We start from the raw sequence: 15033 nt of genomic DNA on the forward strand, positions 1-15033 counted from the left end.
AGTACTTAGCAAAATAACTTACATAGAATAAATGTTCAGTAAATATTAACTAGATTGGTTAAGCCACCATTATCCCGTGGCTGGAGTATTTCAATGACTTCCTGAGTGGTCTCCCATTAGACTATGAGACCTTGGTGATAGGGACCAGGTTTTATTTAGAGCTTGGCCTCTAGTACAATTCCTGGCACATAGTAGCCCTCAATAAATATCTGTGAATTAATAGTGGAGGTAAAGGAGCCAGAAAGAAGATGGGTAGAAGTACCTCGGTGGTACACAGTCCCAAAAATTCAAAAAAGGAGAGATCAGGCAATACTTTGACACAGAACTGGAGGAGCATGTGATCTGAAACTTTTGGATTGATGGTGTATTTTAAAAATAGCATTTATTTATATTTTTCTTAAAATACATATGTTTCTTAGAGAAAGACTTGGAAAATACCAAAAATATAAGGAGCATGATAACATTGTAATCTACCACCCAGATAGAACCACTCTAATAGGTATAGATACTCCTCTGGATTTAGAATTTTATATCTTGTTGGGGTTTCCCCCTTAACATCATCTATATCATAACAGCATTTTTCTATATCATTATGTATTTTTCAAAAATATGATTTGAAAGGCATTTTCTAATCATAGAAATAAATACATGTTCACTGTAGAACATTTGAAAAGTACAGAAAAGTATTGGGAAGAAAATTAAAACTCTCACCATCTAGCAATAACTATTTTAACATTTTGCTAAATATTCTTGCCGTTTTTCTATACATATGTAGTCATACTGTATACTATATTGTTTTGAATCCTTTTTATACTTAACATTTTATCATAAATTTTGTTTCATAAAATATTCTTCTACAACATTATGCAGCTACCTGATTTACCATAAAGCTTTACATTCTCTCTAGTTTTACAACTAGGTTTCCAATTTCTCCTATTTTAATAATAGAAGAAATAATAATACGTGAATATATGAAATTTTTACATACTTCCGATTACTTAAGCATGAAGCTTTAAAATACATATACACTTTCCGACTCCCAGAGTTGATGGGCAAATATGTGAGAAAAAAAAAAAATTCATCCCTTTGCTTTCCTTCCTTCCTCACACACTCAAATAAACCTTAGGGACAGTTAGTTTCATTGACAGCGTTTCATTTGCCCTCATCAACCCTGTTCTCCAGTCCCAGATTCTGGAATCTAGGTCTTAATTTTCTTCCGAAAGAAACTTACTTTTGTGTAAGCACACCTGTTACATCCTAGGGGCTTTACCTACTTTATGCCGTTTAAGCTTCGCGTGCCACAGAGAAATATATCATTGTCTTCATTTCACAGATAAGAAGACTAAGTTTGAGGAGACGTTAAGCAACTTCCCTGTCACATTCAGGGCACACTTTCGAACTCAGATCTGATGTCATCTCAACCTCTTTTCCTTGCACCACTCTCCTCTAGCTCCACTGCCAGCGTATAAAGTCCTGGATTGGATCATCATTGTCCGCTTCTTAGCCTGCCGGGGAAATTAGCTGAGGTGTTTTTATTTTTTTTAAGGAATAGAACATTTCACCCTATGTTTAAGTTTTCCAGAGAATTCTTGTGCGAGGAAACAAATCCAGAGAATGTCAGCTTGTTTAACATATCCCTTGGGATAGCCACTGAACATCCTCTGAGGCCCAGGTCTTTAGGCCTTGCCGGGGCCAAGCGAAATTTTTCCGTCTCCAAGGCGACAAAGATCACCTCCTTTCTGGTTCTCCCGCGCGCTCCGATGACGTCGCACGGCGAGGTTTTTCTGACGTCAGAGTTTCCTGCCCACCATCTTTGTCCCTGGCAAAGTGGGTTTTGCGCAGTGGCTTAGACCTAGAGAAAGAATCGTGACGGGCAGGAAACCATTACAACACCACCCGGGCTGTGCTCTCCGGCTGCCGCCGCCACCCCCGCCCTTGCCTCCGGTGAGTTCAAGGCGGCTGACTTTGGGGTGTGTCCCTAATTGATGGGGGAGGAGGAGAGGGAAGGGGAACCCCACGCTGGGTCCGAGACCGGCAAAGGAAAGGAAATCCTAAGAGCGTGACCGTTGAGGATGGAGGGAGCCGTCGGGTGTGACCGTTGTGAAGAAAAGGGTTGGAGAAAGGGTCCTCAAGGGGTGGCTGTGGTGGGGTGGGGGAATTCTCGGGTGTGGCAGCAGGTAGTTGGGGGCATGGCAGGGGTGGGGGGGAAGACGTGTTTCGAAGTTGGGGGTTTGGGAGAGCCAGAGGCCAGGGGTGTGGCCGGTAGAGGCTGGAGGCCGTGAGGAGAACCTTCGTTCCCTCTCGGCGCCGTTCTTTGAGAGATTGGGACGTGTCCAGCAAGCGAAAGGGAAGAGGGATTCCCCCAAAGGTTTGCTTATTGATGGGCAAACCTCGCCTGTCTCCCGTAACTTGAGGTTAAGAGACACCTCTTCCCCACCTCGTAATGGAGGGACGTATACCTAGAGTCTTGACCACTTGGGGGAAGAAGAGGAATTCCTGACGCTAGGAAGGGAAGAGAAAACTCCAGAATTGACCTGATGTGAGAGAGGGGTAAGCAAATGCTGGTAAACCTTAGCCTGGAATTTTTTTCTGGGATTAGCAGGAACGGTCTGGTTTGGGAGAGGCTGTAGATAAGCTAGAAAGAAGTAAAGAAACTGGAACTTGCTGTTATTTCCGTGTTCTTTGAATGCAAAGAATTTATTCAAACTGCTTGTTTTCAGAGCAGTCTTCTATTTGGGGGGCAGGTTTTTATTGCACTCACTTGACAGCTTCATTATGAAGCAGAATGCTTCATTACACTTTTGACTTTTGAAAAGAAAAATGTTCTTAAAGTGCCCAACACTGTTATCATAAACGTTGTGGTTTTTAAAAAAGTAAATAAAACGCAGTAACCTTAGGAAGGCAGAATGACTAAGAAAGAAGGTGGTCTCAATGAGGAACAATTTAAATTATTAATTACTTTCCTTGTATACTTCTATTGCTTAGCCTCAGGGTACACTTACAAAGTAATAATAGAAAGCAGCAGATGAAGGAGATGCAGCTGTACAAGAAAACGTGTAACACATTCCAATGATGACTAAGCCTGGTGGTAAGGTGAGAAGTATTTGCAGGTATCTTAACAGTTGAAGCTCCCAAGGAAGCAGAAAGAATAGTGTGTTCTGCAGACAGCTTCACTAAAAGTAGGATGGTAAAATTAATATAAATCCAAAATTCTGACTTTGTATTAAGAGACTCAAAGAAGACCAGTTCTTTCATCCTTTTTTTCTCTTAAAAGAACCATATTTTAGAATATTAAGTGTTAGGCACAGGTTTGAACCAAGCTGAACAAGGAACACATTCGATAGGACACTTCCTCCTTTCTCGTTTCCTTCTCTCTGTCCAGGCTTAAGTTTTCCAGAGTTTATTGGTATTTCAGTTAAAGATTGGATGTAAAACTTTTGAGCTTCTTTTTTCTGTATAAAATTAACAAATTACTTTGTAGTCTGTTGTATTTAAATAGAAATCACAGGTAATTTTTAGCTTTTAAGTGTCTCATAATTTCTTATGAACTAAATGATACCTGAAGGTGCTATTGTCTTTGTATTATTATTGAATATTTGATTAGAAATGAACTTAGCACTTCTCACCCTTCTAATAAAAGGTTGCTGGAATTACCTTTCTGCTTTATAATTTGATTAACTTTGGCCAATTTTTCACTATGAGCACTGCACTGTGTAAAGCCCAACTTTGTGAAAAGAAGGGCTTTGTGACCTCACCAACCCTAATTTATCTGCCATTTCTCAGTGAGCCATTTGAAATTAAGACCCTATTAAATTTTTTTCTGGCCTTATTCTACTGAGCTATTAATCTTATTTAGCTGCTCAGTTTCTCTTTTGGGGAACTGGAGAGAGGGAGGAACAGGAGAGGAGGGACTTTCACAACCTATATTTGGTAGAAACTAGGTTATGTTAAATCTGGATATATAATCCTGTGCAGGGAGGCCCTCTCTGAGATGTGGTGACATCACACACTGGTCTAGGACAAGTAAGAGTGATTATGTGCTTTGACTGTGGCAGCTTTGTTGTTTAACAATGTCCCTAGGCCATACCATAAATCCTCAGAACAGCCAGTGACTTGTCTGGTTTGATCTGGTAGAAAGGTAGTGTGAGTTCAGATGCCATCATGGCTTTGCTTGCTTCTGGTGCTCTCCTGAAGCACCCTTTTTTTTTTTTTTTCCCCTAGGAGGAGACTGATTTTTGAGGCACTTCGGCAAATACTGGATTTTTTTTCTTGAGCTCCATCTTGTCTACTTTTTATGTGGCTTCTAATGCAAACGTCAGTTTTTGCCATCCTGTCTGTATTTTGGAGAATCTATCTATGTCCTTATCTGGCATGTGATTAAGTGTATCTCATTAAAAAATGTAATTTTTTGAGGTGAAATTCACATAAAAGTAACCACTTTAAAGTGAACAGTTCAGTGGTATTTAGTACATTCACAGTGTTGTGTAACCACTACCTCTTCTCATTTGTTTTTGTTTAGACTGTTTTCATTTTTCTCGGAGTTTATTTTGACTTAAGGCAGGAACCGACTTGGTGTAATATTTCTCTGCCAATATGGATAGGGATTATTTCATTACTATTTGTTTACAACAGTGAAGAGAGTGGTATGTTTATCCCTTCTCTTTAGAGCAGGGATTCTTAGTAATAATTTAGGATTTATGTCATGGGCTTCTAAAGATACTTGACTCTCCTCTCTTCCCTGAAATTTTTTAGGTGGGTACATTATTCTCCAGTTAAGAACACTTAATGCTCAAAATGAACAGGACAGAAGTATACTCTTTGACATTGAAATTTGTTAGGGGAGATAATGAAATATGTGAGTTGCTAATAAAAGCATGATTTAAGGCTAGGCTAATTAACATTTAGCAGAATGTGGTAAAAATTTCTGTGAAGAATTTAATGTGTTTGTATATGCACGAGAGCTTTAGAAAACAGAACAATTTTTGTGCACTTTTTTGAAGAAACTGGATGAACATTTCCAAGGAGTTTTTTTCTAAATCTTAAACAAGTTTTAAATTTTGATGCTCCTAGAGGGCTTAGAATGGCATAGTAGCATCCTAGACAGCCCCTAATGGATTTGAGCTATAACCTTCATCTCAGGCTCTAGTAATCATTTCTGTATACTGATTTTTCTGTTTGTATTTGTAAATTTATAGATAACTTCAGATTTATTCCAGATCTTTAATGTGAAGGAGTCTTTTCTTCGTTTGCCCACTTCATATTTAGTTTACATTGTGAATGGACTAAATGATTATAACATTCTTTGAATTTCTGCTAGAAAGGCATTATGAAAACATTGCATAAGGCAAGCCTCTGTTATAGATTCATTTTTAACTGTAACAAATATGAAAACAGAAATCTTCATATTCTGTAATGATATTTGTGAATTCTACCTCCTTTTAACAAGATAATTCAGTAAAATTCTGGTGCAACATAAAGAACTATTATATTAGGATGAAGACTATAAATAGTAATTAGCTGGTTGGAAAGATAGCAAATGGGTCTCATTTCCATTAAATTGTAGAAGTGGCACATTTTAGAGATCAGATTTGAACCAGAGTTTTTTTCATTACTTTATGTTTATCTGGCTTTTTTTCTGTTTCTTTAATTACATTGATTTGTTTGGTGCTTAATTCTTTTCTCCTAAATCCACATTTACTATTGTTTGCCAAATGTGTTATCACTTGTGCTATATTGACCTGCTGGTAATGAGCAGGTGCTAGGGTGTCTAGTCCTGAAGTTGGTAATAAGTAATGTTAATGATGGTGGAAGGAATAAGATACTTATTTTTGAGTGTAGAAGGAATATTTCAATATATTTAAAGAAATATACTTGGACAAAGTCCTAGAATTTCTCAAATCAAAAAACATTGTTTCGTTATTTTGTGAGAAATATGACCAGTCCAGCTGTGCAGTTTTTGCTTTGCTAGTGGAGCCATGTGTCACCTGGATTAATTCTCCTGGGAATTGGGACAGAGGAGCTGAGGCTGGATCCACATTCTTTTAAGTTCTAACACCAGTTCTGATTCTCCATTGTACTCAGTGTGACTGAGTACACAAATATCTCAGTCTTTTGCCTTGTTTTTGACTGTAAACTGATTATCTATTCTTTGGGAATACTGTTGGACTAGATGTAGATTGTTAGAAATAAGAAAGCCACAATTTAAAAAAAAATCATGTGTACGGCATGTTTTGCCTCTCTAGATGTTTGTTGTGAAAGAATATTGTCCTACTAATTTAGACTTTTTTTTTTCTGAAAGAGACTCCTTTTTACTGAAAGTCCCTGGTAATGCTGTGTACCTTGGCAAAATTCTTTTCTCTTTTGACCTTACACTGCTTCAGAGTACATGGTTTGGAGTAACTCCAGCTTGAGGCAAGGAAGTAACCAGATTTTCCTGAGTTGAAAGTAATGGGGAGATTTTTCAAAACAAACTTATCTTAAATGTTTGCATGACTAATTGAAGATTTTTTTAAAAAAGGTCTAGCTTTAACTCTTGAAGGCTTTGAGGAGATAATTGTGGACAAAATCACAAAGTCATAATAGGTTCAAATTAGTACCTGATTACATTTGGCCTTTAGATTTTGTACCTATTAGCTCCTTGAGGCAGGAGCTAATTTTTAAGAATTCACATTCTTAATTTTCTTGGCATCCCTTGAATCAACAATGGTGGTGGTAAGGAAGAAGATACTCATTTTTGAGTGCAGAAATTCTTAAATATAAGTGTTCTCAAAATTAACTGGGCTGGACATGGTAGCATGCACCTATAGTACCAGCTGTAAGCCGAGGCAGGAAGATGGCTTGAGCCCAGGAGTTTGAGGCTAAGGTGAGCTATGATTGTGCCACTGCTCCCCTGCCTGGGTGACAGAGCGAGACCTTGTCTCTAAAAAAAAAAAAAACCAAAATTAGGTCAACCATGGTGACTGATGGCTGTAATCCCAGTGCTTTGGGAGTCCCTAGTAGGACAATCACTTGAGGCCAGGAGTTCAGTATCAGCCTGGGCAACATAGTGAGACCCTCTCATCTCCACAAAAAGTAAAACCGAAAATAAATTAGCCAGACATAGTGGCACATGCATATAGTCCTAGCTTGGGAGGTGAGGCAGGAGGATCACTTGAGCCCAGGAGTTCCAGCCTGGATAATAGCAAGACCCTGTTTCTTCTTCTTATTTTTTTTTTAATTGGATGCCTTGCTGCATTTTCTCTTCTGTAGGTGCACATTAAAGATCCACAATCATGACTGACTCCAAGTACTTCACAACCAATAAAAAAGGTAAGTATGAGAACCTGATCAATGAAATTTTTCAAAAGTTGTAGTATAAGATTGTCTCAAGTAGAGTGTTCTTGACCTCTTCCTTTAGACGTTCATGTTGTGGACAATCTCATTGGAAATCTACTTCTGCAGATAAATGTATTTGAGTAAGGTATTAACATAGGTTTTAAAAGATGGAACTGTGATGTACATCATTTTGACTTGAAGGTTTTGTCTTAGTGAAAGAAAGGGATTCCTTTTGGTTGTTTGAAATCAACACTAATCCATTGACAATTGATAGATCTGAGGAGGGCAAAAGATCTACCTTGTTCTTTGTCTAGGTGTGTATATAAAACAGGAAACCTCTTGAGTCAGTAATACGATTTTTAGGTCATACACTGAATTTACTTAAATAGCCTCATCATCTTTGTAATCAGTAGTATAGTGCTTGGTTTTACATACGAATGCAAATGCGGGCCTGGGAACTAAGGATTCTTCTCGGTAAAGTCCAACCTCCCATCTTTTGTAAAATTGTTCCTAAATAAAGTAGCTCATTCCTAGAGGTGTGGATGGCCCTTCCATCAAAGATCAACTAACTTCTCAGTCTATTGTGCCTGCAGCTGAGCCTGCTTTATTTGTTTCTCAGGATCAGAATTCTGTGCTTTTGTATTTAGCAGTGTTTACATTTACCAAAGAATTCTGGACATGACACAAACTACCATTCCTCTTTTCCTCTTGTTCACCAATAATTTGGCTTCTCAAAAGTACCTTTTCTCTTCTCTTCCAGTGGCTGAAATAAGACAACTTCTCTGGCCCAGAATTTGTCTGTCTTGTTTCTCTTGTAATGGTTGCTGGCCTGATTGTTGAACACTCTGCAGAGTGCTTTTTGTCTCCATTTATTCAGTAAATATTTATTAAGTGTCTGCTATGCACGGGTCACGTTTTCTTAACACTCTAACTCTGGTGGAGTTTCTGATTAAATATGCCAATTTCCTCCAAGTCAGAATAGGTGCAGAGTATGCCTACTATCCAGATCTCGGTTTCTAAGTACCATTTCCCACTAAAAAGAACCAGGACTCTTTGAGGAAATGACTGATTTCAGGACAGGGTCAAGGGAAAGTACAAGATGAACATGAACATCTTATGCCAGAAAGTAAGAAAGTGCTCAAAAAATGTTGGGGGTATGTCAAGGAGAACATAGCTTGAAGGGGCTTCCACTGGCCAAATTTGGGATAATTTGAACAACAGAAAAGTGATCATAGTGATAGATTATAAGCTATTGAATAATAAATGTGTGTGTACATACATACAATCATAGTAATAATTTAGGCAGGAGTCATCAGTGAATGCTAAAGCTAGTACATGAAAGTTTGATGAGGAACAGAATACATATTCTCAAAATATCTTTTCACAAACTACTAATTACAGAGGAAAAAATATTTACAGTGTCAAAATCTGGCATTTACCACATTAACCAAGTATTCAGTGTTAATATCACCAATAGTGGGACAAACTAACATCATTTGCTTCTTGATGTGATCTATTGAGAAGAACATAGAATTGCTTATGAGCTAGCCTGTCAAAAGTGCATAACCTCAATGTAATCATGAGGGAGCACCAATGACAAATTGAGGGCATTCTGTAAAATAACCATCCTGTATTTAAAAAAAAAAAGTCATTGTGAAAGATAAGGGAATTGTTTCAGATTAAAGGAGACTAAAGAGACATGACAGTAAACATGATGCATATTCCTGAACTGCATTCTGACCAGAGGTGGGAGTGGGGTGGAATCCAGTTGCTGTAAAGGACATTATTAAGACCTTTGAATCAGGCCTATAGATTAGATAATGATGAATCAATGTTAAATTTCTTGATTTTAATCATTGTATTATGTTTATATAAGAGAATTTCCTTGTTCTTAGAAAATATACACTGATGTATTTATTTGGGGCTGCAGAGGTGTGATATCTTTAAATGGTACAGGAAAAAAATGTAAATATGTAGAGAGAATGCAAATGTGACAAAATGTTAACAGTTGGGGAATCTTGGAAGTTTAAGATTGAAATTATTTCAAAATAAAAATTAAAATAAGTAGGAAGGCATACTGTGGTGGCCTGAAGTGGGGAAGGAGCACCGGTATTTCCTGAAAGCTCAAGCAGTCTGCCCTGTTCTATCATTGGAGCTAGGTATAGGTGAACAAGTTCTTTTACTTTCATACAAAAGATTCCATAGTGAGGTGCTTGATTATGTCAACTACTAGATGGTGGCTTTCAACCTGGGCTACACATTGCAATTGCCTGCAGAACTTTAAAACAATAGCGATGCCTGGGTCTCAACCCCAGATATCCTGATTTTAGTGGTCCTGGGTATGGTCTGGGTGTGGGGTTTTTAAAACTCCCCAGATTATTTTAACGTGTAGCCAAGAAAGAGAACCATTGCTTGCTACTGGCAGTACTTGGTAGATTTGATTAGGGGAAGGAGGAGGGAAAAAATATAAGAATTTAATAAAGCTGTAGTATACATGAGATACTTTGCTTCTCTTAGTACCTGTCTTGGGGCCCACCCAAATTCTTCCTGCCTATTTTTATTACTTACACTTCACAAAAGCCATTAGCCCATTGTCATTCATTCCCAGCTTTTTCTGATTTTCTTATTGTTTGTAAACGTATTTGTTTCTTATTCTGTTAACATTTTGTGTGCTTTGATGACCAATGTATTTTGACATAAAGGGATACAATTTAAAAACTCACCTAACTCTTCAAACTTTCTCTTGTGAGGGGTCCAGGTGATCTTTTTTTATCCGTTTATTAATGTTTGAGACTTACAGATTGAATCACTGCGGATAAATGCCACATTTTAAAAACTTTGGATAGACTGTGTTCTTTTTGCTTCCTGCAACGCCCACTAGAACTGCCACTGAAACATATTCTTTAAGTTTATGCTTTTAGAATTGGAATAATTTCAGTTACATCCTGCTTTGATTCTGCAACAGCTGCTGCTATTCACAATTCAGACTTTGAAACCCTGCTGCTTGTCCTTTACTGTTCCCAGAAGTGAATGATGGGAACCCTAAGAGCTGTATTTGGCAGCCATAGGGCTTGGTGAAGAAGCAAATGACTCTTTAAAGTGCCCAGCTTTTCTGGCTGTGCTGTTCGGCAGCTATCGATTAAATAGTGATTTTGTAACAATTTTTTGCCTTATTGGCAATGGATATTGATGAAGCAACTTTTTTAGTGCTTTACTGCTATGTGTGTTGTCAGTTTTATCCTTCCCATTTAGGGGCTTCAGTCAGATGACACAGCATTCTGTCCCCACTATTTCTATAGTATATTGATGAATGAAGTCTGGTTAAAAGGGACATCAAGAACAGTCTTGAAGGTGGAGGAAAATGAGGCAATATTGTAGGTGAGTTTGAGGGTATAGATGAAAGGTTGATGTGGGAGTAGGTAACCTCTTTTTCATGGACTTAGTGGTGTGGGGTTTTTTACCTTTGTTTTTAAACAAGGTAAGCATTGTTATCTTCTTTTTTACTTTGACTTTAGCATCTCAAAGGTAGATGAGCCTGAAGCCTTAAAATAGTGGTTACAGTCCCTTGCATTTCACAGTGCAGGGCCTACGCAGTCATTCAAGATTATGCCTTCAGAAATGACTGTGCTTTGTACCATTGTTGAAGCTTCAAGATTATTCTTATTAGATTGATTGAATAGGATGGGGCTTTAAGGCCATTAACTTATTAAAGTACTGATTAGAGCAGTTATTCTCAGCCCTAGTTGTACATGAAAATCACTTGGGGGAGCTCTCCTTGACATGCTATTTATTTGGTCCAGAATGGGGCCTAAGCATTGTTATTTTTAAATACTTCCCAGGTGATACTAGTGTGTGGCCAAGGTTGAGAACCTTTGGATTCAAGAGTTAGCAGACACCGTGCTAAGCCCAGCTTTGTCACTAACTTTCTCTGTCACCTTTGAGCCTCGTTTCTTTTAACTGTAAAGTCGAGAGTGGGTAAATGAGATGATATGTTGAGTCTCTTCTGGTTGGAAACACTGATTTCTAATCCTCTCCTTGCTTCCATTTATATTCCTCTCAGGACCTTAAAATTCTGATGAGAGATCATCCTTCTATTCTTCTCTCCTCATTGTAGTTAGATATCAGATTTGCTTTTCCCCACTCTTATGGTTCCTAAAGATCTGGATTACACCTTCCTCTGTGACCATAACTTAAAAGGTTTTAAAAATTTACTGGTGGTATCCTTATTAGTGGGTCAGTTAATATTCTAGGGCTTTGAATTTTACGTATTGTGTAATTTTTTAATAATCTTATTTCATTCATTGCCCTGCTGTCCTGTTACTAGTTGTTACATAGTGCGGTATTCTGCTCTAGTTCTCTGATCCTGGGACCTCACCAGTTTGTTCTCATCTCTTGTAGGAGAAATCTTTGAATTAAAAGCTGAACTCAACAATGAAAAGAAAGAAAAGAGGAAGGAGGCTGTGAAGAAAGTGATTGCTGCTATGACTGTAGGGAAGGATGTTAGGTAAGGATAATTACTCCTGCCATTGGTTACTTTTGAGAGCCATACCCCATTTTATGGTCTTTACTGCTTTTCCTATAAAACTGTTATAATCATAGAATCTCTGATGGGTTTGTCCCACTGAAATCATCAGGAAGTGCAGTTGCTTTTATATTACCTCTCTGACTTAAGTGATGGGTTTGTTTTGTTTTATTTTATTTTGTTTTTTAAAAGAGTGAAACGAGTTCGGTTTTATTGCTTTCAGATCTAGCATAAAACCTCCTGAGAGCTGACATAGTTACAAATCTTTGGGCTAAGGGAGTTTTAGAAGATGATAAAAAATATACCAAGAAGCAGAAGCTCATGTATTTTATAATTGTCTCAAGCCGGTGCCCTCAACTTTACATTCAGTTGCCAAATTCAAGATGAAAATTAATGTTAACAAAATCCATTTGGTCTTATTTTTTGTTTTTCTATAATTGAGTTAGACCATTTGAAAATAAGTAAGGATTGGCATGAATCAAGGCAGTGGTGCCAACCATAACATTAGTCATTGTATTCTTCACCACCATGTACTGACAAGAGAAAAAAGGGCAGTTTCACTTATGAATGTCATGAGTGTCCTTCATGAACCATTAAACATTTACTTTCTTAAAACTGGAACCTTGAATACAGGTCTTTTTAATATTCTGTGTGATGAAATAGAAGTTACACATAAAGCTCTTCTGCCGCATAGCAAAGTGAGATGGTTGACTTGAGAGAAAATTCTTGTGCGGATGTTTGAATTGCAAACACCATTTTTATGTGAAAGAATCATTGACAGATAAACTATATTTAATCAGACTTCAGTATTCAGCAGACATTTTGTCAAAAATGAACAAAGTGAACCTGTCACTTCAAGAGAAAAAAATTTGACAGTAGATACATTTCAAGTTTTAAAGTAAAAATTAGAATTTTAGAAAACTTGTATCTCCCAGCATAAGCTTGACAGCTTACTAATACTTACAGACTTTTCTGATAAGATTGGTGGTGAAATTAGTGAATGTGATTATTTGCTGTTTTATAATGAAATGGGTCAACATAAGTTAGTGAACCAAAATTGTCCAGATAACCAGTGCATATGTATATCACAAAATTTATGCATGGGTAAAAGATCTATTCACAATGCATGATACAAATAGATTTTAACGCAATCAAGTACAAAAAGTTACTGATAGAGTTTTAGATTCCACATAACAAATAACTTTTAAGAAACTACCATTTGTGGACTGAAAAAGAAAGAGAAAACTCACTGTCTACTTTTAGTGTAGTATCAAGAGTATCCAGTTATAAGAAAAAGTTATTAAAATATTCCTCCATTTTCCAAGTTATATATGTGTATAAAGCTGGATTTTCTTTCTTTTTTTTTTTTTTTTTTTTTTTGAGACAGAGTCTCGCTCTGTTGCCTGGGCTGGAGTGAGTGCCATGGTGTCAGCCTAGCTCACAGCAACCTCAAACTCCTGGGCTCAAGCAATCCTTTTGCCTCAGCCTCCTGAGTAGCTGGGACTACAAGCATGCGCCACCATGCCCGGCTAATTTTTTCCTATATATATTTTTAGTTGGCCAGATAATTTCTTTTATTTTTAGTAGAGACGGGGCCTTGCTCTTACTCAGGCTGGTCTCGAACTCCTCAGTTCAAACAGTCCACCCACCTCGACCTCCCAGAGTGCCAGGATTACAGGCGTGAGCCACTATGCCTGGCCATAAAGCTGGATTTTCTTCTTACACTTCAGCCAAAATGATGTTCTACAACAGGTTGAATATGGGAGCATATATGAGAATCCAGCTATCTTTGTTTAAACTAGATACTAAAGAAATTTGCAAAAATATAAAACAATGCCGTCTTCTTATAAAAATGTAGTAAATTTTCACTTTAAAATATGAAATGGATTTATTACTTTTATCTTAAATGGATTAATATTTTTAAAATTTCTCAGCTTTGGTTTTTTTTTTTTTTTTTTTGAGACAGACGCTCACTCTGTCACCCAGGCTAGAGTGCAGTGGCATCTCATCATAGCTCACTGCAACTTCAAACTCCTGGGCTCAGGCAATCCTCCTGCCTTAGCCTCCCAAAGTAGCTGGGACTACAGGTGTGAGCCACCACACCTGGCTAATTTTTTCTATTTTTTGTAGAGACAGGGTCTCACTCTTGCTCAGGCTGGTCTTGAACTCCTGGCCTCAAGCAATCCTCCCACCTCAGCCTCCCAGAATGCTAGAGTTGCAGGTATGAGCCACCATACCTGGCCAGAATTTCTCAGTTTTAATTCCTGTTATGGTAAAATATCAGTAGGTATAACCAACATAAATGAAAACTCCCTGGGATCTCAATAATTTTTAAGAGTACAAATGGATCCTGAGACCAAAGGAGTGAGAAATGCTCCCATAATCAAACAGGGAGCCCAGATAGAAATGTTAGCATCAGAAATTACTCTTTTGGCCGGGTGGTGGCTCATATAATCATAACACTCTGGGAGGCCGAGGCGGGAGGATTGCTTGAGCTCAGGAGTTTGAGACCAGCCTGAGCAAGAGCGAGACCCCGTCTCTACTATAAATAGAAAGAAATTAGCCAAACAGCTAAAAATAGAAAAAATTAGCCGGGCACCGTGGCACGTGCCTGTAGTCCCAGCTACCCGGGAGGCTGAGGCAGGAGGATCGCTTAAGCCCAGGAGTTTGAGGTTGCAGTGAGCTAGGCTGACTCCATGACACTCTAGCCCAGGCAGCAGAGTGAGACTCTGTCTCAAAAAAAAAAAGAAATTACTCTGTTGTTTTCAGGTGAGTTTTTGTTACTGTTGTTTTTTTTGTTTGGTTCTTAAATTGCTGTTCTGTGACCACCTATCTCAGGGATTGGCAAACTATTTCTATAAAGGGCAAAGTCGTAAATACTTTTGGCTTAGCAGACAAAGAGGCAAAATTGAGTCTATTATATAGCTACTCATATAGCAAGAGAGAAAACAAATTTCCTCAAAATTTTTTATTCATGAAATACAAAATACAATAATAATTAAGTACAATCTTTTGTACTACATGTCTACTAATGAGAAGAGTGGATTTTTTTTTGGAGGAGAAGAATAATATTTTGCTTAATTGGGGTTCATGGTATTATCATCAAATCAGTTGTAAATGTTCATCTCTAAAAACTGCTTTTAGCTTATAGCTTGTACAAAATTCTGGCAGGGGGCTTGATTTACCCACAGGTAATA

General features: G+C 37.8%; 1 protein-coding gene across 5 annotated transcripts in view; it reads left to right on the plus strand.

Moving 5' to 3' along the window:
* The first annotated feature begins 1777 nt into the window (after positions 1 to 1777).
* AP2B1 (adaptor related protein complex 2 subunit beta 1) overlaps positions 1778 to 15033 on the plus strand; it is a 115493-nt gene continuing 102237 nt past the window's right edge. For 2 of the 5 annotated variants that reach the window (XM_045525502.1, XM_045525505.1), the window contains exons 1-3: positions 1778 to 1944; positions 7249 to 7308; positions 11713 to 11818. In XM_045525502.1, coding sequence (XP_045381458.1) covers positions 7272 to 7308; positions 11713 to 11818 — 143 coding nt within the window. In that variant the 5' untranslated portion in view covers positions 1778 to 1944; positions 7249 to 7271. Of the gene's footprint in view, positions 2113 to 2306; positions 2551 to 2985; positions 3094 to 7248; positions 7309 to 11712; positions 11819 to 15033 lie in introns of those variants that run through there. The other 3 variants (XM_045525501.1, XM_045525503.1, XM_045525504.1) reach the window with 3 other exon arrangements.

The sequence above is a fragment of the Lemur catta genome, chromosome 15 (assembly GCF_020740605.2).
Source record: "Lemur catta isolate mLemCat1 chromosome 15, mLemCat1.pri, whole genome shotgun sequence".
NCBI lineage: Eukaryota > Metazoa > Chordata > Mammalia > Primates > Lemuridae > Lemur > Lemur catta.